Below are 26195 nucleotides of genomic sequence, written 5' to 3'. Positions count from 1 at the left end.
GAAATCTTTTACGAAAAGAAACGCCATTGAAACCCAAAAATCTGACCAACCCAAGCTATTATAATTTTGTTTACAGCTCATATCTTAAAAAAGGCTGTTGTTAACTTGAAATAATAGTTGGTAAAACAGCAGTAATTAATAAGCGACTCGATAATTGCTAACTTGTATTTAACACAAGAATGAAAATGCATAAAATATTGATTCAGAATGCACAGTACAATATGATTACACAGAATTAATAAAATCTTGCCATACATAAACAAATAAATCACTTGATACAGTAACATAAAACCAGACCACTTACTTTACAGGAGGAGACATTTAATATCGTTACTCCCTTTGTAACACTTTCTTTAAATCTCTCATTACACATCAGCCATCTTAATTGGCACAGCCTTCTTTCTTAACCAGTATTACTAGGCAAATATCAATAAAATTTAGTACACGTTCAAAAATTAGGTGCTCAGTATTAATGAAGACACAGAGTAAATGAAACTGAAAATTAAAAATATACAGTTTTATTCTTGGCATCTGGAGCACAGAAGCATTTAAAGAATTACTCTTCCTGCACTCCATTTGTGAATGAGAAAAAGACATAATAACTGGTACGCATCATTTCCTGTGTATTTCACAGTGGTTTGCAGCGTATGGATGCAGAATATTTTTGACCAAGTCAAGTGCTTTTCTGCGGTTTTCAGCTACTGAATTAGACGTTTGGCTACTTGTAATTATTATGCACATATTGCTGTGATTTTGAAATGATTACGGTCAGTTCTTAGCGAGTTAAAAATATATAACAATGTTCACTTACCGTTCTTCATCTTTTCGAAAGCTGAAAAAGCTTATGTCTTTGCATATTTGCATTACAATTTGAATCACTCCTGCAGCGGCCTTTTTTCTTTATGACAGATCATTACATCCAAGGGCGCCCATGCGGTAGTTTGAAGGGTGGGAGGGGGAGGGGGCGTGGGGCTGGATCTGGAAGTGTGAAGTATTTTTAATATCTTGGAAGACGAAAGGCGAATTGTACGTAGCCATAAAAAAAGTTCCAGATGCGACTTAAAAGAAAAACACCTGACTACATTTTTTCCTTTGCCTGCGAGCTATGGGAAGTGCCCCCAACCCCAGCGGTAAAGCTTAAATTATTAACACGTATTTCTAATTTTTGCCGTACATCAAACAACTGTTAACTTGTAGGTAAGCCCAGCAGCTGAATCACACAAGTAATAAAACGAAAAAAGAAGCGTATCCGCCTTTGTCCTCAAACACAACAGTGGTATTGTATGTTAACCGGGGGCCTAGAAAAGACGGAGAGGCTCCGTTCCCGCAGCAGCCGCAGTGGTCCACAACCCCACGACGACTACCGCAGTCCACTTCACCCCTCCGCCGCCTCACACCGAACCCAGGGTTATTGTGCGGTTCGGCCCCTGTGGAACCTCCAGGGAACGTCTTGCACAAGACGATTGTAACCCCTATGTTTGCGTGGTAGAGTAACGGTAGTGTACGCGTACGTGGAGAACTTGTTTGCGCAGCAATCGCCGACACAGTGTAACTGAGGCGGAATAAGGGGAACCAGCCCGCATTCTCCGAGGCAGATGGAAAACCGCCTAAAAACCATCCACAGACTGGCCGGTTCACTGGACCTCGACACAAATCCGCCGGGCGGATTCTTGCCGGGGACCAGGCGCTCCTTTCCTCCCGGAAAGCCGTGCGTTAGACCGCGCGGCCAACCGGGCGGGCAACACGACAGTTACAACTCTGTTTCAATATGACAGGCTTCGCACCTGTGCACTAAATTTTGGCGCATGTATTGCAGCCGGCTTTCCCTTCTATACCTAATCTCTATTCTGCAACAACACGCTGGCGACCAGCCGCGGTGTAGTCCTCTTCGTTCCGGCCGTTAATGTTGACCTTCCCAGAGATCGCGCCCACTCCCTCTCCGTGGAATTGCGCCTCAGTTGCTACGAGGTTGAGAGCGTCGTTCTTCTAGTGTCCACTAAGCAAAATTCGTTGCCGATACCTCTATTTTTTGGCTCTGAGCACTATGCGACTTAACTTCTGAGGTCATCAGTCGCCTAGAACTTAGAACTAATTAAACCTAACTAACCTAAGGACATCACACACATCCATGCCCGAGGCAGGATTCGAACCTGCGACCGTAGCGGTCACGCGGTTCCAGACTGAAGCGCCTTTAACCGCACGGCCACACCGGCCGGCGATACCTCTATTCCACCTGAATTCTATGTGTCAACAACAGTTCTCACTAACAGGTTAGACACGGGGATGATCGTAACCTCGAATTGCGCACAAAGTATTGTAAATCTTTCAGAATATTCTAGAAAAACCAGACTTCACTCTAGTTTCGTACAAACTGTATCAAACAGAAATTAAAAAAAAAAACTTCCCGTTGATCTGACTTCCGTCTTTTCCAATAATTCCGAAATGTAGCACATTATTTATGTAACAATATAAAAATAGCTAATGGATGAAATGATGAGAAAACTCAAAATCTGGAACAGTTTGTACTTGGATGCGTTTCTACGCCACTATCAACTATATTGTTCCGTGACGTATTATTAAAAATTTACGAGATAAACTTAAGGAATTGTGTTTTTAGGTCGTCCAGTAAGTACAATTTGAAGTCTTCATATAGCTAATCAGTTTCTCCAATCAACCACGCCTCAAGCAATAAGCGAGCATCGCATATAATGATCTATGTCTCCGCCACTGGCAACAGCAACGATAACATTCTTTCAACAATAACAATACAATCAAGGTCGTCAGCAATATGGGAAAGGGGCAATAGGGGCACAACCATCACAACCTGGAATCTACAGTACACGCTATTTATTCCTTAGAGAATACTTATGCACACCTAGAAATGATTGTCTATTATTCCTCAGTCGAAGATTTAGCAATATCGGCATAACGTGGACGACCACAAAGAGAAATATTATGGCTTTAGCAATTACCGTATAATTTACGTTTGCTTGGCACACTGTTCACAGAAAATTACAGTTTCTTTCGGTGCAGCTGCGTTTCTGAGCTGACGTAGGCCCAAGGCAGAGACAGTCTTTTGCAGAACAGTGCTGAAACATGGCCCCCAGTCTTTTTCCTGTCAATTCCACCTACCCGATATTGCTGGGTACAAAACCACACTATTCAGTTTTGCAGGGCAGATCACTGGACTGTCCGCGGAAGAACGCGGTCGTATTATACAGTAGGAGTGCGTGTTTCATTCGCAGCAAAGACTTTGTGGAAAATCGCCAGTCGTTTGAACGGTATTTCTGAAATGTTAATACACACGATTTTATCCGACTTACTGTTCGTACTATGAAAGACATCGTCATTTTGTACGAAAATTTTAATTAAGACAGTATATGTTTTCAGGAAAAATCCACAATTTAAAATTTGCTGTAAACGGTTCATTGCAATTTTATAGATTTTTTCGCTTTTTTCAAGAGCGTAATCTGTTGTTTTTCACGCTTTACGCAGCCGCTTACAAAGGCTCCTCAGGTGGCTTCTTGGCCAGAGCTCATCGTGCCCTCTGGCGACTACAAAATGTGCTCCTTATCTTCGTTAATCCATTTTGAAGGTTTGCAAGTGGGCTCGAAACAATTATTTCAAAAAAAGAAATTCTCCTGTTTGGCTGCACAACAGTATATGCCCACTCTAAGAAGACATCCTACGATGTGACTGATGGGAGTAGCTGCGTCGTTTGAGATCGAATGCCAGTAACTGATATGGACTCCTTTCTGATTGCTAGCCACTTAAGACAGCAGACAAAATTGTGTGGCAATAAATGAAATTCCAAAATGAACTTCACATTACATTTAAACGATCACCAATTTAGCTTACCACTTCTGCTCCCGTAATGTAGATTCACTAAACATCGTAGCGTTGCCGGCTAGTTAACATCAACATCGGCCAGAAATCAGTTAATACCGGTCAATGCCATTCGATTTTAACCGCTTCAAGTTAATTTGTCAGATCAGTAACCTGAGAGTCTTAATCATATCGCGCACATAAAACGCACACAGAAAACAATTCACACTTTAGAAAACCATGTGGGGCCTACACTACGTTTCGTAGTATGATTTAGTGACATACAGTACGGGAAATTTGGTTACCCCCAACAACTGACTACACCTCGTAGTCAGCTTGACTCATTATGTAGAGGACGACAATAATAGAGGTCGGGATGCCACAGAATAGCGGTTTTTGTTTGTTGAGCTCGCAGTACAGCAGAGCTCAATACCAGTGAATGTAAAATGACTCACATAGGAACGAAACCTCTGCTCTGTAATCGACTGTCTTGTCAGATAGAGGACACGGTATGCTTCGGGACACAATTTAATACCTGTGTTAATTGAACTCTCCTTTCTTACATTCATACTGTAAAAAAATATATAATTTTTGTATGCTGCCCCTTGGAGCAGTCCGAGCCTCGATTGTAAACCATCAGTTCTCTGGATATAATAAAATTAATGTTCAGTAATGATGAAGAGTAGGATGATGTTTAAGAGGATCGCCCGGAACAATGTTTGTGAAAAGAAGTGCCGAGTAATGATGAGATGTTTTTTAAGTTCTTTAATCATCGGTGCTGCGGTAATGAATACCGCGATTGGCAGTTCAGTTGATTTTGAATAGACACGATATCTATAAAAAAAACTCATTCACAAAATTTAAACTGACAAACGTAGGTAAAAGTGAGGTAACTGCGGTGAAGACCTGGGTACGAAAAGAAGAACTTCAAGTGTCCGACGAAAGCAGAGTCTACAAAAATGTTATGGGAAAGACAGGAAAACAGCAATTTAAGTCAGTTAAAAATTAAATAAATGGGAAGTGCAGGGAAGATTAAGCGAATTTGCTGCAGGGAAAATGTAAAGAAATGTGATAAATGATGACTGTCGGAAAAACTAGTTCAGCATATAGTAACCCAAAACAACTTTGGTGAAATTAAAAGCAAAGGCGTCAACATTAGGGGTGCAATGGGAATTTGGCTGTTAAACGCAGAGGAGAGAGCGGATAAGTGCAGAGTACATTTCAGGCCTTTACGAGGAGGAAGAACCGTTCCGTGTGGCAAGAAAAAGTGTGATGGTGGTATGTACAGGGCCCTTATCAGCGACGTCATGAGCGCCCTTACTAGACAAATTCGAGACGATTGTAGTTTTTCAGAGGGGGGGGGGGGGAAGTTATGCATCACAAGTTTGAGTTAGAATATAAAATGTAATTATTTGCCATTCTGCTGCTACACTCTCTCTCAGTAACTCTTATACTCTCACACAGAAGATGAAAAGACGTATGCCTCAAGTCATTTTACGTTTCAAACACATAATTTATAACCACACAATAGCTAAAATAATGCATCAGGTAATCAAGCAAGATTGACGATTGGGCAAGTGATAGATGAGACAATCAAGCTGTAAACATATGTTGTCTCCAGTAAAGTTTATTTCTTGTGGCATGCACTAATTAAACTTGGTTATATTTTTAAAAACGGCAATTTTAGAGTTCCTCTGCCCCTGTTCTTGAGTAAATATCTGCTGACGCCCATGACTGCAATATCTTTCAGTGAATGAGTTATTAACAACGAACGTAAATTGTAGAACGAGTACCATTCTGTAACATGTCAATATAATGCATTCAGTTTCGGTTATTAAACATTTTAGGCAGCTTCTGGGAATGCAGGTATCTAGTGGCTGGACTGCCTGAGGAAAGCATAACTTGCTGCCTCCTCATTTTTCCTCCCTGGCAGCCTGTGTGTTGTGTGGAGATCGATTGCTCTGCTGCGATCACACTCCCTATTAAGCTCTTGATAAAAGGTGTGCAAGTAGCACTTATGTGAACTCGTGTGACACAGAGCTGCTGCCGAGCCCTCCGGAAGACGTGGAAGTGGAGGCCCTCACGGAGAACACCATCCGCGTGTCGTGGACGGCGCCCTCGGAGAACGCCGACACCGTCACCACATACGTCATCAACGTGACGTCACTGCGACAGTTTGACCAGGACCCGCAGCCGCCGTCTGAGGACTACGACCTGCCGCCTGCCGCCGTCACCTTCAGCGCCACCGCCTCCACCGCAGACTCGTCTACTAGGTAGGTCTTCTGCCACACCGTTCAGTACATTCATCACCTAACTAGCGAATTGGAGCAATTCATACACATTGACGGCTTCTCCGATGTTCGTGGCAGGTGACTCAAAATTTAAAAGACGTCAAGTTTATCGAGGCGACTGATAGACACCCCACACGTGCTTCCTGTGCTTCAATCCGCGGTTCGGTTTTGGACAGGGGTCACAGTTTGTTACCCCCCCCCCCCCCCCCCAACTTCCGCTTACGCTTTTAACGTGCCACAGGTGTCTACAATTTTAATATCAATAAAACGGTTTAATATACGAGGGGGACCCGAAAGAAACAGAACTAATTTTTTTGGTGGGCAGAGTTTTTGCAGTACCGCGATTTGCCGCTAGGAGCGCACAGAGCGAACTTTCCAGAGCCAGTAAGCTGAGTGCCACGAGGTGGTCAGGACTAGTTTCGACAAAGGTTATGATGATTACAGTTTGTGTGATTGTCGTTCTTGCAATCGCTGATTTTCTATGGATTTTGGTTTTTGCTGGGATCAAGTGAAACAGAAGCTCTTGGAATGCAAAAGCGGCGTACAAAGACGATGCTAGGGGGGAAAAAAGTGTTCGAGGGAATTTCCGTTTCAAAAATGGTGAAATATCAGTTGATGACAAACCTCGTTCTGTTCCTCCTTCCTTGGCCCAAGTTCATTACAGCGAACTATGACACAAGATTTGGCATTGACGAGGATGCGGGTCAAATTCCTGCCACAGCTGCTGACTACAGAACAAAAACAAGGTCACGTGGAAGCATGCTGTACTTTGAAAGAAGAGTCAAAATTTTTTTCAAAAATTGTGACACGTGACGGATCTTGGTGCTATGCTTACGATCCTGAAAGAAACCAACAATGAAGCCCCTGTGGAAGACAAAGTTCGCCTCGCCACAAGAAAGACCATTAGGTGGAATCAAACTTTAAAACACTTCTGATTTGCTTTTTCGATGTGGGACGAGTCATCCATTCAGAGTTTGTTCTGTAGGGTCAGACAGTTTACCGGGCTTTCTACTAGTAAGTTTTGAAAAGACTGCGCAACGTGTGCGCCGGAAGCTGCCAGATTTGTGGCAGTCAGGTGACTAGTTTTTGTGTCATGCCAGAGCCCCTGCTCACATAGCCCTACCTGTACGATATTCTTGACCAAAAATGGTGTGACCCCTGTTCCTTACCCCCCATAGTCATCCGACCTTGGCCTGTGCTTTTTTTTCCTAGAAGGAAAATGAGACATGGAAGGAAAGAGTTTTGCTGATGTTCCCGAGGTGAAGAAAAAACGACATAGGCACTGTCAAGCGTCACAAATGATAAATTTAAACAATTTTTTGAAAAATGGAACAAAATATTAGACAAGTATATTTATACAAGTGGAGAGTACTTTGAAGGGGATTGAAGGTTTGTGCTTAAAATGTGAATAAATAAGTTTAAAAAAATAGCTTCGGTTTCATTCGGGTATCCTCTCGTAATATCTTGTTTACATTGGCACTTAGTATATTGCTTTAGCATAACATACAAGAAAATGCAACTCTGAAAAATGTTACATCCGAAAAAGATTCGTCCGAAAATCTGGGAACAGATGCCGTGCCATTAATTTAAGAACAGTAATAGTAACAAACTCTCACAAATTTGCACAATGTAAACTCAGCGCAAATCTGGAGACTACTAGGAACATGTAAATAAGAGGATTGGTGTTTCTTTCACTCGTGTCCACCTACATTCTGGAAGTCGATCTTTTTTTTCCTTTTTTTTTTCTTTTTTTTCGTCTTGGTGGAGAGTCTTGCTCTTTCTGCCTTCCATTAGTCAGCTTCCTTAGCTGAGTTAGTTCTACCTGTGGACGTTTTTCGAATCGTGTCGGATTTTTTAATTTAATTTTTTTAGCAGGTGCGATCAGCCTGTGATTGTGCACCATTATCCAGCTGCAATGTTACCGATCCTGTCGTACGCCCACCACGTGTGCAGGTCTTTACACATGCAACTGAAAGTATACAGTGTTAAATGTAGCCTGTAATTTACAGAATTCCTCGCCATTCTCGTGACTCATCATTTTCATGCTACTTTTTTCCGAAAGTTAGCTGTGAACTTTTGAAAACTGAAGTATGTGAACATATAAACATTTGTAGTAGGCCATACCATGACATTCAACATACGAAGACAGATTGATAATCGTGGTAATTATTTCTCAAATTGATCTCTTTGGAGGTCAATGCATTTTAATTTCCTCATAAATGAAAGTTGTAAAGTTATTTTGTTGAGGGTAACATGAGCTGTATGGTAAGATAAGTAATTCTAAAGCAGCTGTCAGCCACAACTGATGAATATACCCGTATAAATCGTTTTGTCGTTCTTTGTCACTGCAAGTTTTGAATGCCTGTGGGAGCCATCATAGAAGACACAGGGCTTCTAAGATAACTGGACGATTTCACAGTAAACATATGAATCATACATATGCTCTGGAATTTTTACCTGGCGAAAAGCAAAGACCATTGTTTTCTCTTCACATCATTTTTATTTCTCTTAAGGCACAACATCGTCAGTTTCTCATAATCTGTTGCATCCATCTGAAGACGAACTGTCCGTTCAAATCTGGTAACAGGAAAGAAAAAATAAACAGTTAGGGTACTATATAACCTTCCCCTTTTCTGGGAGCAGAATAATCTGTGGGAATCGGATGACACCGTACCATTGTAGAAGGCCGTTTGAGAAAGAGGGAGAGAATTATTCCCTTACATCTCTCCTCCCATCCCCCTTTCGCACAGCAGCCAATGAAACAGGCGACATTTGTGCGCGTATGTTCCCAGCTTAACATGCAAAGGAGCCAGTGTTGTATATGGCTGGCAGATGCTTCACTATAATGTATTAGAGAAATTTATTTCGAGCTGTGCAAATACTTTTTTTACGAAACAGAGAACCTCTTCATTACCTAAACGTCATTTTTTTTAGTATAGAAAGCAGAAAACAACACATCTGGAGAATGGTGTTGGAAAGGAACAATTTGGGGAACTATTTTCTGTACATTTTCTTATCGCAATGGCTGGTATGAACGTAGACGAATGGTCCTATCATATGAGCAAATATTTACGCTGTTACGTTGTTCAGTCTGATTCAAACGACTAAGGAGATTCTCTAATAACCAATTGACTCACTCTGCTCACGGCGACCTGAACATTGTGTGTCTAATTATGCGCTTTTCGCTATCTATGAATCACGTGTCTGTTCGAAACTGCGAGTGACACAATTCTAGCTTGTGGGACAGTTTTCTACAGGCACACATTTCTGAAGTCATTTTCAGTGTTTCTTCCTCTTTCCATTTCCTGCAAAGAGGTTGTGCATTGGTTGAGGACTGAACTCGTTTTGGAAAGTAACGTTCTTCAAATTCACGTTGGGTCGTGCACTTTTAGATTTTCCGTTATTTTCTTATTTCTCTCGAAATGGCCCCTGGTGATTTCTTTATACATGCTTACTCACTCTGAGCTTGTGTTCCATGTTCACATTGTCACTGGTGGCGTGACAAAACGTAATCTCTCTTTCATGATATTGCTTCTCAACCTTCCAATTTCGCTGATGATGCTTAACATTTGCACACTAGTGTACATTTTATTGTCGGTGAGCATGACGACACATCGTTTATTGCTGGTAGTTAACTTCATTAAAGATACATAAGAGTGAACGACCCACGAGGACATTTCTACGAAGAATTCCGTGAAAAAGTTCTTGCAAGCTGCCATCACCATTCCCAGAAAATATGAGCCTCTATGTGAAGTTAAACGTTGCATTTAGAGATTCAAAGTGTGGAACCTGCCATAAAGTGGGTGACCTCCTGTCTGTGTTTGGTGCATTGACTTATGTTGTCCGCTAACAACCGCCGACATTAATGGATGGGTAGCCGCTTCAAATTGTATATACTAAATATATAATCTACCATGTTCATATGATCTGGAAGTAAAAGTGTCTTCCAAAAGATGGAGCATTGCCCTCAATTACCGAATTTACGTCCTACTAGCAATGCCTTCCATACAGTGTGATGAATATCTGCCTGTTGCTCAGGGACAGCTACGCTGACGCTGCTGATAGCTATGCGCGCGCTGCAGCTGCGGAGATACCGTTCGCTGGTGAGGAGATGACGGCACCTCCGTCACCCCACGAGGTGTCCCCGGTGCAGGCAACCTACTCCTACAACGTATCGGTAAGTCCTGGCAGCTACATATACAGCCGCAGATATGATCAGCTTTTCTTCCCTGTCATGGGAATTTTTTGTCTTTATTTAACAGTTGTTTAAGTTCCCCCCCTGGGGTGGGCTGGCAGCAGCCAAATTGCGGTTCTTCAGTTTTTTTTTTTTTTTTTTGAGATAGGTTATTTTAGAAGCTTGATATAGTATTATTTAAGAAGTTAAAATAAGTGGTGAGGTTTATGGCAAGAAAATGGTGATGTAATGTACATTCTCTTGATTATGAGGACGACATGGAGCCCTCATTTGGAATTAGATGGGTAAGATATGGTTGGAAGGAAATTGGGGTTTCAGATATGATTTCATGGTTTGAGAATCAAAGGCAACTAAAATTTTGCTGGAAAAGGAAACGCTATATTTGAAGATAGAGGGAAGTGGGATGTGTTGATAAAGGTGAGGCAGCAGACCAGGGGAGCTGTAGGACAGATGCTGGTGTTATATATGAGAAATTTATGAGCTGGCACAGGATATGGGTGGAATAAAAGGTGGATACGGAAAGTGAGGTGCACCATGTGTCTACTATCTGCTTACTTGAAACACAACACACTTATATATTTGGAGTTTCATCTGGCTAGGCTCACACACTTTCTGCACCTACATCTATACTTCACAAGAATGCTTTGTGTACCACTGTTACTTGCACCCTTTCCTGTTCCTGTCGTGAATAGTTCGAGGGAAGAACAGTTCCCAATAAGCTTCTGTGCGGACTCGGTAACTTTACCCTCATACTCTTTTTGTGATATATACGCAGAAGGCAGTAATATATTTGTTGCTCGTCTAGAAACGTACGCTCGCGAAACTGTATACCACTGGAGTTGGTTGATAATCTCTGTGAGACTTTCGTACTGATTAAATGAGCTTGTAATGAAATGTCTTGCTCTTCTTTAGATTTTCTCTATTTCTTCTATCAGTCCTATCCGGTACGAATCCCATACTGACGATCAATACTCAAGTACAAGTCGGACGAGGGTTTTGTAAGCTACCTCCTTTGTTGATGGACTATACAAAGAGCACTAGGAAAGTTTTGCAATACGACGCAACAATAAGTCGCAGAAAGCTGATCGCTGCAGTGTTCTGAGAATACTTCATACATGGATTGTAGCCGCTGTGCCAATTCTATGGGCGCAGTCACTAGCAGGGTTAGTTTGTAGTGCTTGCTATGGCATCGTGTCACGAAGTGAGATTTGGGCAGTTTTATGGTACAACTTCGCGCCTGGTTTAAACACACACCAGTGCTTTGAAGAAATGACTCTGCACTCGGCCATGTGTATCCACATCGCACAACTATATTCAGGTGGTAAAGAGATTTCTAAAGAGGAAATTTCTCTCTGGAGGACGCTGAGAGGAAGGGAAAACCACGATAATCAGTTACGGAGGAAAACATTGATGATTTGAGGAAAATGATAGACGAAGACAGGATACCTTAGGGCTAAATGTACCAGCAATTCATTCGATTCTGCGTGATCATTTTCAAGTAAAGAAACTTTGTTGTCTCTGGGTGCCGTACAGACTGACGGAAGAGCAGATGACACGATGTGTTGCTTGGTGCTGGGAGATGTTACGAACGTTTTCAAAGGGACAATCGCAGTATGTGAATAACTTCGTGACAGGTGATGAGACTTGGCTGTACTATTATGACTTGCCGACCAAGACTCAGTACAAAGTTTAGGTCTTTGAAGATGACGACTCACCCATAGCTGTCAGAAAATCCCAATCAGTAAAGAAGAAAATGATAGCTGTTTTGTTCAACTCGAGTGGAATTGTAGGGCGTGTTGTTTTACACACACGGAAGACAGTCACAGCTAAGTGGTCCACTGAGCAGTGCCGGCCCAAAGTCATCCAGTCTTTGAACAACCTGCGATCGAAGTCAAGAATGGACACTCAGTTGCTCCATCACGACAACGCTCCAGCTCACTGCGCCAAAGCACGCACCGAATATTTGCGGGGTACAGGACTGAAACTTCTTGAGCACTCTCCTTACAGTCCAGACCTTAATCCTTGTGGCTTTTTACTTTTCCCGCGGTAGAAATGAAGGTGAAAGGAGTGCAGTTTTCAAGTGATGAGAACCTCCTGATGGCTTGAGACAACGAGTGTGCCTTACTCCCTACAGAAACCTGGGAGAACTGGTTTAGGGAGTGGTTCCGGAGGATGGAGAGGTGTATTCAATTTGGCGGAAATTACTTCGAAAAAATTAAAAATAAATGTAGCTGTATTGCAAAACTTTTCTAGCACAATTCCCTTTTCCTAAGGATTCTTCTAATGAATCTCAGTCTTGGCACCAGCCTTTCCTGCAACAAGTTTTATGTGGTCATTCCACTTTAAATCCCTCCATATGCATACTCCTAGATATTTTATTGAACTAAGTGCTTCCAGTATCGTTCTGCAATTGTGTAAATAATGGGTCTTCCTGCCTGTGTACATGCAATACTTTAATTTGCTTATGCTCAGGGTCAATTGCCACTCCCTGCATCAACTGTCGATCCTCTGCAGGTCTTTCCGCATGTTGCTACAGTTTTCTAGCATTTTGACTGCCCTGTATACAGCAGCATCACCCAGAGAAATCTTCATGGAACTTGCGATGTTGTCTACTATATCATTTACATATATTGTGAGAAGTAATAGACTTATAACACAACTCGGGGTGCATTCGAAGAAATTTTTATGTCATAAGACTTCTCTCTATTGAAATGACATGCAATGCTTTGTTTGCTAGAAGTTCTTCAGTCCTATCACACAGGTTGTATGATATTCCATACGCTCGTATTTTGTCCATTAGACGGCAGCGTGGAACTGTAACGGACGCCTTCCGGAAGTCAAGGAACAGGGCATCTACCTTGGCGCCTGAACCTAATGCTTTCTGGGTGTCGTGGGCTAACAGAATCATCTGGTTTTCACATCATCGTTGTTTTTGGAACCCATGTTGATTCCTGCAGAGGAGACCGTGGTTCTCCAGAAATGTCATAATACCAAGCATAAAACATCTTCCAAAACACTACAGCTGATTGATGTCAGAGATATAGGCCAGGCCTATAGTTTTGTCCTCGTTTGGCGACCCTTCTTGAAAATGGGAATAGCCCGTGCTTTTTACCATTCATCAGGAACACTTCACTGCTGCAAAAACCTACAGTACACAGCTGCCAAAAGAGGAGCAAGTTTTTTTGCATACTCTATGTAGAATAGTACTGGTATCCCACCAGGTCCAGTTACCTCCCTTCTCTTAAGCGATTTCAGTTGCTTTTCCATCCCATGATCATTTACCTCGATATCAACAATTTTGATACTGGTGCGATGGTTTAAAGGTGGCAGTACACTGCTCTTTCTCTGTGAAGCAGTTATGGAAAAAGACGTTTAGTGTTTCTGATAGACAGAATTTTGCTTTTGAATTCATTGAACACTTCACATGTGGCTCCCCTTATGCTAATTTTGGCGTCCTTTAATTTTTGTTTGTTAGTAAGACTTTAGCTCTATTTAAATTTGCATTGGAGCTTTCTTTGCTTTCATAGCAGCTTTCAAATATAGCTGTCGAACCAGGGTAGGCCTTTTCCATCCCTCACGACTCCACTCAGCACATACTTGTCTGAAGTGTAGTGTACAATGCTCTTGAACATTGTCCAGTGATGCTCAACATTGTCACTGGTAGGATGAAATTTTCATGCTGACCACTCAAGTAATTTGTTTCTTGTCACTCTCACCATGCACAGACATCTTCCAACCTTTCTTTGTATGCCTATTTAAAGCTGTATTCAGTGATGCTGTAATGGTCTTATGATCGTTGATTGCTTGTTTACACTAACTGCATCCAAAAGTTTGGGTCTTTTTGTTACTTGCATATCTAAGATAATACCTTCTCAAACTACTCTTCAGATAAGGCATTTACAACAATTTCACATGATTCCATGTCCCTACTACACACCCCAATCACTTGTCTCCTAGTCCGTAGTTGGTATTGTTAAGTGACATTGGATTGTTGCCCGCATTGGTGGAGAGTGAAATGAGACATCAAGATGATAGGAAATGTGTTCAATTAATTTCTTTATTCTCGCCCTTGGTCAAAGTACATCAGGAACAGCTTGGTGGAGGCATTGAGGTGCCTCTCCTGTGAAACAATAGACGTCCACCCTTGCTGACAGTGCAAAGAGTGGGGCCAAGTGTGGCATCAATCGAATGACACTGTCAGTGAACTCTCCAGCTGCAACTGTGATCACAACATGGTGGCACAGCTGACAACAGTCGTCAACTTCCTCCAGTGAGTGGGCAGCTCTCTCATGACTCAGGGAAGGCTCTCCTGTCTGGTGGTTGAACAGCGGACCCTGCATTGCTTTCCAGGATGTCACCCTGGGTGTTACACACTCTTGGTGTAGGCTGTGATACTGAGATGAGAATGTCTTAGTACACGATAGACTTCAGACTATGTTTTGTTTAGGCACATACTCTAAACACTCCCACAGTGAGAAGTGAAGAAAGGCGTCCCTCATTCCACTAGCATACTGCAGTGTCAGATGTTGCTATACCGTGCCAAGTCGGCCGTATTTTGCTTTTCAGTTTATAACACTCTCCCCCGTCTGCGGCTGGCTCTGTTGCAACTCACTTCCGCTCTGGCGTATTTTGCACTGGCTACGCTCGACACACTACATTGCCCTATTTTATATCAAGACCCAGTCCCTCGGGTCAACCAAACTAGATTATCCTTTACTCTTAAGTTCCTCATGGTCAGCCCCTCTGTCCCTGCTTCACCTCTTAAGAATTATTCTGCACCTGGTTTCCTTAACCCTATCACTTGATCTTACACATTTCCATAGGACCCCTTGCCCTGCTGCTTAACTCAAACACCATGGAGCTTAATTCATTACTAGGCTTCTTGCGCATTAACTTCTAACTTCTGTTCCAAACTTACAAGCTAAAATGAATCAACTATTCTTAATACTACCCACGTGTGTTCAGCTTCCTTCTGCTGCTTTTATACTTTGGATATCCAATCCCTTGAAATGTGAATCACAGCTGGGTCCAAGCTTAGTTTTGTGCTTCTTCTTCTACAGACTAAAATGAGAACTATGCTCAGCAGAATAAGTGCCAATATAGTGGTTGGTATGACAATAGTGAATGTAGCCTCTTTCTGGTACTGATTTTCCTGATATGAATTTACATCCCACAATAAGGTTTCCAGGGAGATTCGTCCCTCCTGCTGGTCCAGAAGTGTGTTCTTGCCCCAGAGTCTTATTTAAGCTGGTTAGATCTGCGGTAGATAGCATATCCATGGGTTCCTCCAGCCAGTACAAACCAGGCTGTGAAATATTCGTTGAGTTATCCTTGAAATGATAGTGTGCAGATGGAAAGTAGGCCCCACTATCACACACACTGTTCCATTTAATAACAAAGCACTCCCGTTAAATTCTAGTCTCTTTGCTGACGTAAGCTTCGTCTGCTCAAAACAACCAGCCACTACTATCATTTTGTCAAAGGCAGAGTACAACCAATGCACCTCAACCTGCTAAAAGTACAATTCTGGCATGATTACTTCTTTATTGCGTTCTCTTACCTACTTTTGTTCCATTAGCAATTTCACTGTGCAGGAATCCTGCCCCTCAGGAAGGCTGTCATTTCCCTTCAGTGGTATTTTTGTAACTTTGCTTCCTCCATTTCTACATATCTTTCCTTATCTTTTACAATTAATAACAGTCACTTCATTTTTGCTCCTACGAATTTCTTCAGTATTGCCCACTTCACAGGAGATGCATGATCTATGTAGCACTTGTAATGTGCTTAATTCTCTTCTACAGGTTTAGAAACAGAAATGCAAACTTTCGATCTATCATTTCTCACTGGTACTGGGGTTACCTTGGAATAAAAAGGTAAGGTTTTGTGCTCATGTTCTAAAAGCAACCACAATTCTGGCAGTAGTTCCTTGTGTACTTCCTTAGACTCCATGCCGCTCTGGTGACAGCACACTTATCCCTAGCTGACCTCTTACAGCATGTTGCATAGGCTCCTATAGTTTTATTACCTTCCTTCATGCTTACCAAATGCTATCTTCTATGGACTGCAACCATTTTGCCGTTATTACTTCCTTGCCTAAGACTGCCACTTCAGTTTGTAGTTCCCTGATATTCTGATTAAATGCCTCTTCTGCAGCTCTGGCACACTGCATTACTTCTCCAGTCAGTTGTCATAGTAGTTGTGTGTGTTATTCAATATGTCCTTCTCTAAATTCCACCTAAGGGCAGGAATACCTATTACTTTCCTCCCCCTTCACATTCATTGCTGCTCTGCAGCTGCTTGTGCTAATTACACAAAATCTATACCTAACCTACAAAAAAAGATATTAAATGACTATCTCCTAGGCCTTAATCCGTACAGGTTCCTTGTTACCATTTCCTTCACAACTTCTTGTTTATCTTCTGATACCTTCCTTCTCTTCTCACTCTCCCTTTCTGGTCCACGTCTCCTATCCATGGAATAACTTTTAGACTCACTTGAAAAGGTTTCAGCTGCCCTACACGCACAATTATCATTCTCATCTGCAATTGAATCTTGACAATTATTGGCAATGTAGTCTCTACCGCTTGGTAAGGCCCCTGATGCTTCGCGAGAAACTCCTTTCAGCTTTCCCTTCAGCGTGTACAAAGTTGAGACCATCACCCACTGACCAACCCTATACTGTGACATTCTAGCTGTGCAGCTCACTGCTTCTTCCTGTTTCTCCAGTGTGGGAGTATTTGCCCTCCATATTCTATTCCAAATTTCCCAAATCACTCTGGCAAATTCCTTAACAGACTCCAGTCTTCCCTTTCAACATGTTGAATGGTGATGGCATTTTACGACCACATACTGCTTCATATGACTTTGATTTATAGGTAGATATGATTTACTTCTAATAGACAGCCCAGCTGGTGTGATGTGAGTCAACATAGTATCCAAACATATTCCTGATTCTCCTATGCACTCTTTCAATTCTTCCATTGGCTTGTGGATGGTGAGGACTCATCCATAACTTCCTCACATTCAATAGCGTACACAATTCCTTGAACAGATCTGATATGAAGTTCATTCCCTACTCTGTTATTATTGTTTCAGGCTCTCCAAGCCTCAATATCCAATTTATTCACAAGTGCTTGTTCCACTGTTGTTGCCTGCTAGTTTGGCATTACATCCATTTCTACATGTCATGAAAAATGATCTATGATTGTGAGTATGTACTTATTTCCTGCAGGTGTTTTATTGAATGAACCTAAAACATCAGTCCTCATAAATTTGAATAGTGCTAATGATTCAGGTAACCTCTTCAATGGTACTTTTGTTTGATGCAAATTCACACTCTGTGTGCGCTTTATGCAATTTTGCACTTACTGGTTTAAGTACGTCTGCCTATTCCTCCACCATTATATTTCCACTAATCTTCTATTGATAGATCTGCAACCTCCATGATGCGCTAATATGTGATCATGAGCTCTATTCCTTAGCTTCGCTGGTACCACTACCTGCAGTCCCAAATTGGATTCTCTGCTTAGCAACCCATTCTGCATAAAAAACTGTGACTGCCTAAAATACTGCTTACATTCATCATCTGCTCTTTGTGCAGCTTGCTGTTCCTTATGCTTATTACCCCCAATATGTAATATTGCTACTTTTCTAAATTTGGAAATTTGTCGTAAGATTTTATGGGACAAAACTGCTCAGGTCATCAGTCCCTAAGCTTACAAACTACTTAATCAAACTAACTTACACTAACGAAACACACACACCCATGCCCAAGAGTGGACTTGAACCTCTGATTGGAGGGGGGGGGGGAGCCGCATGGACCATGAAAAGGCACCTCAGACTGTGCAGCCACCCATCCCGGCCTACTTTTCTACTTAAGCCATTTGCATTTCTGTGCTTCTTCCCAGGTTTATTTGAAATCAAATTCAGTTAGTCTTACTGTCCATCATGTTAACCTACTGGAAGGATTGTTTAACCCCAACAACAATTTTAATGCCACATGATCTATTACTATTCTAAATTTCTTACTGTACAGATAACATTTGATATAGGTTATTCCATAAATAAGGCTTAACATCTCTTTCTTCTTCATGGAATAACTTCTTCCTGCAGAATTTAGTTGCCTTGTTGCATAAGCTACCGGATATTCTATGCCTTCTACCTCTTGTGACAACACACAGCCAGGTGCATGGTGGGTCCCATTGCTCACATTTCATAAGATCACTATTGGTGACCAAAACATGTGCCCCTGTTTCCTATAATATCCTGCAACCCTTTTTTCCTACTATTCCTCTTATCCCACAATCTTACTATTCTTTGTATTGCACAGTCCATCTCTGCATAGGATTTCACAGCATCCAGTCTTACCAAGAAGAACTGTAGGTGGACCTAGGTTACCCATTGGCACTTATCACCTTTATTCTGCCCTTGTCCCCTACTTCTCAAACTATTACTTCCTCTTACTTTATTCACATCACCCTGAGGCTGGTGTCACTGCCTCCTAATACTCTCTGTTCATCTACATCTGACACATCTTATGTTAGCTGCAAACACTGTTCTTTTACCCTAAATTAGTCAACAAATAGATCTCCTCGCACTCTATAGCTAATTGTGCTGCAGTGCACAAATCCATCAGATCCCACAGCACAAATCTAGGCATTTCCCCATGAAAATCTCTTAAAAAAAGCATTGAGCACCATCTGCTCAGCTTCTTGAAAAATAATTTCATTGACTGCAGCATCCTGTCCTACAAGGTACATACATTAATTTTCCTCATCCTATCTTCAAATTGTTCCACAGTTTCTGTATTTTTCTTAGTTATTACCCCTAATTGTTCCATATAGTTTCTGCCACTATTTCATAACATATATCTCAGAATCAACCCTTGTTTAAATTCTTTGAATGTTGTGACTCCCTTAAGAGCTTCTGCATACCCTAGATAAGTTTTACCTTCCCTTGTTAGTCTCAATTTTGCAACACTCAATAATCCCTTTTGAGCCAACCTTCCATATGAGCCAGATTTCCAAGGTCTCCCGCAAAGGCCTGCACATCCTTGGTTGCCTTACCAGAAAAAAAGAGCAATTAAACTTGCAACAGACAGATCTACACCCCATTGCAATGATTGCGATTCTACTAACCAACACAGTTCTGTATTATCTCCTGTAACTTGTGCTACCTTTTTTTTGACAATATGCTTTCTACTTCCGGTTCTGACACACCTTGCATCTTTGGATCTGTCTAAGATTTGTCAATGATAACACTCATTTTGAGGACTAATGCAACGTGAAGTGGGCGTGTAGTCTGAGGCGCCATGTCACGGAGAGTGCAGCCTGTCCTGCTGTAAGTTCGCATCCTCCCTCGCACATGGGCGTGTGTGTTGTTCTTAGCATAATTTAGTTTAAGTAGTGTGTAAGTCTACGGACCGATGACCACAGCAGTTTGGCCCCTTAGGAATTCGCACACATTTGAACATTTGAGACATAACATTCACAAGACAATTATTATATCTAACCATGAGTCATCTTGACTCCCGGCATTGCCTAGCCATATGCCCCCAACGATTACATGTATAACATTTTACTGGAACTACTTTCGTACATGGTGCTGAGTGACCCTCAAGGTTACACTGTGCACATCTAACAGGCGCTAACCAGTCAGGACTTCCAGTATCTCTAAAACTAGACAAATCCACTGGTTCTCTATATGCAATAAAATCTACTTTACAGAATACACCACTGTCAAACTTCTTCTCCATGATCAAAATACAATAAATTTCTGTTTTGGCTCTCTGTACCATAGGCTGTAGGTTCAGACATTGATCTAAGAAGAAAAATGGTTCAAATGACTCTGAGCACAATGGGACTCAACTGCTGAGGTCATTAGTCTCCTAGAACTTAGAACTAGTTAAACCTAACTAACCTAAAGACATCACAAACATCCATGCCCGAGGCAGGATTCGAACCTGCGACCGTAGCGGTCTTGCGGTTCCAGACTGCAGCACCTTTAACCGCACGGCCACTTCGGCCAGCGATCTAAGAAGAATGTCAATGTTCTGACACTTGGATTTTCATCCACAAAGAGTGAAAGGAGATATCAGGATGACAGTAGACTTGTTCAATTAATTTATTTATTCTGGCCCTCAGCCATAGTACATCAGGAATAGCTTAGTGGAGGCGTCGAGTTGCCTCTCATGTGAAACAATAGACATCAAGCATGCTGACAGTACAGGGAGGGGGGCCAAGTGGGGCATCACTCAAATATCACAGCCAGTGAAATCTCCAGCTGCAATCATGATCACAGTGTGGTGGCACAGCTGACAGTGCCCATAAACTTCTTCTGTTGAGCAGGTGGCTCCCTTGTGACTCAGGGCAGACTGCCCTTGTGTTCTGGGATGTCACTCTGGGTGTCACATGTTCTTGGCATGGGCTGTGATATTGAGATGAGAATATCTTAGTACACGAATGGCTGAGTGCTTATATGCTCCAGAGTATGTTTGTTTAGGACTTAAGGCACATACTCTAAACACCTCCATGGAAAGAATTCTCTCCTTCTGCTAGCATATTGCAGGGTTGGCTGTGGCTATCCCACATCCAGCTGGCTCTGCTTCTGCCAGTTGGCCATATTTTGCTTTGCAGTGCGTAACACTCTCACCCACCTGTGGCTGGCTCTGTTGCATTTCACTTCCGCTCTAGCACATTTTTTGATTGAATACAGTCAATACACTACATTATGTTGAGGTCTCCATCTAGTATTAGAACATCATGAAATGTACATGAAATATTCTCCAAGTTTCCCCTCAAATGTTCCACCAATACTTTTCCTGAGGCAGGTGTCTGTAAAAGTATCCAATAACCACGTCTATAAAAGTCTCCGATAACCATGTCTGATCAATTTGTAACATTTGTTTTCATCCAAATTAGTTTGCATTCTGAAACTGTACTAATTTCACTAGATATTATTGCATTTCTTCAGTTATACAAAGAGAATAATTTTGTATATCTCCTGCACAGATGTCTTCTGCAATAACGATTAATTCTTCCTTTGTTCAGTTAATTTTTAAAAATCAGTGGCCATTAATTTCATAATAATATACTTCCTGATACTGACTGCATGCTGTAATAGCCTTAAAAACATGAAACTACTGACATATTATTTTTCTGTGGTTGCACTTAACCTGTAAAGCAAAGGATATAACTGTGCTCTTCTCATCAACTATAACAGTACAAAAACAGTGTGAACCAATGAGGGAATGAATGGCAAGACTGAAAAATGACAGGCATAAACAGATAGGTAGATATGCTGGTAGATAGATGGATACACCTTTGTTCCATAAACTCATACTGAGGAGATGCTTGGGGATATGGAGCTCATCACAAAAACAAAAAATAAATGTTCATAAAAAAATAATCTAATATTCCTTCCATGGATCCTAAGTGACACATAATTTGTGGAAGGGGAATAAATAAAAAGTCTGAAACATATTTTTGTTTTAAAGTTCACACTGAACTTTTCATAAACTCATAAATGTATATACACTAAAACCCTTAGAACAATTTCACTACTTACACAGACTATGTTATTGCAGTGTAGACGCGTAGAAGTAAGAATTTTATACAAGACTCATGTCACTGATATTTTTAACATATGTATCAACAGGTTGTACAGAAATACACTGAGGTGACAAAAATCATTAGATACTTCCTAATATCATGTTGGACCTCTTTTTTTCTGGCATATTGCAGCATCTTGACATGCCATGTGCTCAATATGTCTTTGGAAGTCCCCTGCACAAATATTGAGCCACACTGCCTCTATAACCATCCATAACAGCAAAAGCGTTGCCAGTGCAGGATTTTATGCATGAACTGACTTCTCAATTATGTCCCATAATAACTGATGGGATTAACGTCGGGCGATCTGGGTGGCCAAATCATTCACTCAAATAATCCAGAATGTTATTCACACCAATCATGAACAACTGTGGCCCAGTGACATGGTGCATTGTAATCCATAAATATTCCATCATTGTTTGGGAACATGAACTCATGAATGGCTACAAATGATCTCCAAAACGTAACCATTTCCAATCAATGATTTGTTCATACCACGCAAACACGGCCCATACCATTATAGAGGCACCACAATCAGCCTACACAGTGCTTTATTGACAACGTGGGTTCAGGCTTCATGAGGTCTGCACTGCACCCAAACCGTACTATCAGCTCTTAGTAACTGGAATCACGACTCGTCTGACCAGGCCAGTCATCTAGGGTCCAACCAATATGGTCACTACGGATGATGTCATGCTGTTAGCAAAGGTACTCGCATAGGTCATCTGCTGCCATGGCCCATTAACAAAACATTTTGCAGCACTGTCCTCACAAATATGTTCATTGTACATCCCACATTGATTTCCGCCATTATTTCACACAGTGGTGCTTGTCTGTTAACACTGACAACTCTATGCGAACAGCACTTAAGCAGCAGTTAGACAGATTTGATCTATTTTGCAGAAGTTTCTGTAGTATCATGTTATTCCAATTTTCTTAAAATGGTATTACCATTTACACATTCAAACACATTTGACAGATCATGGAATATACTGGTAGTGTGAGACTTATTGTAAAATGAATTAATTACATTATCACTGTATGTGTAAATAGTCTTCACAATGAAAACCCTTTAAAAATCCAAATCCTGAATCTCATAACATATTATTTTTAGTCAGATGGTTAAGAAGGTGCTTGTAAAGAGTCTTTCCTAAAATTGTCATGGATGATGGCAAAAGTGAAATGTTACAACCATTTATGACAGGAACTTAATAATTAATTCACTGTGATGCAATGATGTCTCATCATTACATGCTTAATTTTCTTCTCAGTAAGCATCTGGTAGTACACACAAGTGAAAGGTCAAAAAATAAAAAAAATGAAAATTAAAAAAATAGAAAAATTCCTGTATGTTTGTCAACAGGATGGATGAGGCTGAACTTTGAGATAAATATGTGCTGAATCATTTAATAATAACTCACATTTAAATTTATTCCATTTGAATCCATCTTCAGTGCATCTTCCTTAAAAATAAATTGCACAGCCAGTAAAAGATCTCATTTCAGTGAGTAGTGAAGCCATAGATTCACAATGAGATGGTTATGTTTTTCCAGCTTTTCATTATACAATGATAGTGACTTCAGATTATCTAAATAAACTTAATCTTACATTGCCACTAAAATCCTGTTACATGGGTGATTTTTAAATGTGGAGTAGAGCTGTCAGTAATTAAAACTGCAGTGCTGATCATTGTCAGAAGTCCTATGCAGTCAGCATCATTTGAGGAAACACAGAAATTTGTTCTGTTAAGAAAATCACAATCCACTATTGAACTTTATAGAGTTCCCTTCTAAGTTAATTTTATTTCTTTTTTTCCCACCAGAGCACACATTTCACTTTCATTGGGCATATTCTGCACACTGAGCAAACTAATGATCAAGACACGTCCATGCTATATTTACACATACACTATGTGATCAAAAGTATCTGGACACCTGGCTGAAAATGGCTTACAAGTTCATGGCACCCTCCATTGGTAATGCTGAAATTCAATATGGTGTTGGCCCACCATTAGCGCTGATGACAGCTTCCATCCTCGCAGGTGCTAGAGGGTTTCTTGGGGAATTGCAGCCCATTCTTCACAGAATGCTGCACAGCTATCGATGTTGGTCGGTGAGCCTGGGACAAAGTCGGCATTCCAAATCTTCCCAAAAGTTTTCTATAGAATTCAGGTCAGGACTTTGTGTAGGCCAGTCCATTACAGGGATGTTATTGTCATGTAACCACTCTGCCACAGGCCGTGCTCGACCGTGTTGAGAGATGCAGTCACCATCCCTGAATTTCTCTTCAACAGTGGGAAGCAAGAAGGGGCTTAAGACAACCACGTCATAACACCACCGCCTCTGAATTTTACTGGTGGCACTACACACCTTGGCAGATGATGTTCACCAGGCATTCGCCATACCCATACCCATACCCTGCCATTAGCTTGCCACATTGTGTACTGTAATTCATCATTCCACACAATGTTTATCCACTGTTCAGTCATTCAATGTTTACACTCTTTACACCAAGCGATGACCCTCTTCGACTGTCAGTGGTCTCTGGCAGTCAACAGACGAGGTCAGCCTGTACGCTTTTGTGCTGTACGTGTCCCTTCATGTTTCTACTTGACTATCACATCAGAAACAGTGGTCCTAGGGATGCTTAGGAGTGTGGAAATCTCCCATACTGATGTATGATGCAAGTGACCCCAATCACCTTACCACGTTTGAAGTCCGTGAGTTCTGCGGAGCACCCCATTCTACTCTCTCATGATGTATAATGACTACTAAGGTCACTGATATGGAGTACCTGGCAGTAGGTGGCAGCACAATGCACCTAATATGAAAAATGTATGTTTTTGGGGGGTGTCTGGATACTTTTGATCACACAGTATACACCACTTGTGTGATATAGTACTTGATCATGTTTACTAACTCAAGTAAAATTTACTGTACTTTTTGACTAGAGCAAATTCAATTACCTATAAAACTTACTTAATAATATTTGATACTCTACTACCTGTTTCCAGGTGCCAGGGACTTACAACAGCACCATCATCACTGGGTTGACACCATTTACGATGTACGAAATTAATGTGATTGCACGAAACATCCATGGACAGAGCTTACCATCATACACAATTAGAACTTTGACACTAACATCTGGCAAGCTTAAGCAGACCACTGTTGCAGAATCACCTCAGTTGCCTGACATCAAAAGCTGCTGTATCAAGAAGGGTGTTTCACATGCAACGTAAGTCTTGGATTCATGTCCTGTTGTACTGAAAATGAATGTACAGTATTTGTTTCAGTGAGAATGAGCTATTTCCAGTCTTGGCATTAAGTTTACAACAAGTTAATTCTTGTCACAAGTAATTATTTTTTTCTGTTTTCACCTTAAGAGAAATAGAAATCAATTCTACTGTTGTGTTCATTGCACTGATTTAATTTGTAATATTGATGCACAAAGTAAGCTCTGTCATAATGATTGGGCCTATACCTGATGTCACTTAAGTACATACATACAGACATTCATTAACATATCTTGCTCTACAAATCCCATCTCAGCTTATTGTGCAACCTACATTTAAGTTATTTACATATAAGACATCTGCAGGAGATCACTCAGCTGTACAGTCATGCCCTAGTAAAATCATAGTAAATGAGTGTCATGTCACCATCCATCAATGAATCTTGAGCTTGTACAGTGTTCTGCAACGTTATTTGCTATATCTTCAGTGATACAAATTTTACACAGACCAAATCTTTTCTGGTTCATGTTAGTCAAGGCTATTACCTGAGTCAGCTTGAGCATTCTTTTTAGCTAGTATTCAATTCTCATTTAAAAAAGAAAGGAACTTAGGCTGGTTAATCATTTCATATTATTTATGAATTTTCCTCACCAGTTGCAATGCAATGCTTTTAATTTGCAACTGGATCAGAAAATCCCATAAATAATGCACTTTCAACAGTTGTGGCCTTGCCTCACATCACATAAATGAATATAATGATTCTCCATTTATTTCTGAACCAAAGGTTACCGGTACCTGAAGATTTTTAATTTTAAAACCTAAACAACAGGGATTCTGTATTGCAACATATACTATATGCGACTTCCCATTTAGTAAAGATACCTGAAATCCACATTGTAGGATGTAGGGTTTACAACCAGTAAGTATGTCAGAGCAAGACAGATTTAATTAATAGAACTACACCACAGCTGAAAACAGTGGTTGACAATGGTACTGAAGACAAATTTACATTGTATATCTTTAGAGATCAAGATTATTGG

The 26195-nt window shown here is 41.1% G+C and overlaps 1 protein-coding gene across 1 annotated transcript in view; it reads left to right on the top strand.

Annotated features, from left to right (window-relative positions):
- The window catches only part of LOC124775499 (Ig-like and fibronectin type-III domain-containing protein 1), a 1067132-nt gene that overhangs the window by 960222 nt on the left and 80715 nt on the right, over window positions 1-26195 (top strand). Inside the window, exons 12-14 of the mRNA XM_047250332.1 lie at window positions 5864-6098; window positions 10155-10293; window positions 24934-25157. Coding sequence (XP_047106288.1) covers window positions 5864-6098; window positions 10155-10293; window positions 24934-25157 — 598 coding nt within the window. The remainder of the gene's footprint in view (window positions 1-5863; window positions 6099-10154; window positions 10294-24933; window positions 25158-26195) is intronic.

Source organism: Schistocerca piceifrons, chromosome 2, assembly GCF_021461385.2.
Source record: "Schistocerca piceifrons isolate TAMUIC-IGC-003096 chromosome 2, iqSchPice1.1, whole genome shotgun sequence".
Lineage (NCBI taxonomy): Eukaryota > Metazoa > Arthropoda > Insecta > Orthoptera > Acrididae > Schistocerca > Schistocerca piceifrons.
The sequence above is the reverse complement of the archived record's forward strand: the minus strand, read 5'-3'. Positions and strand labels throughout refer to the sequence as shown.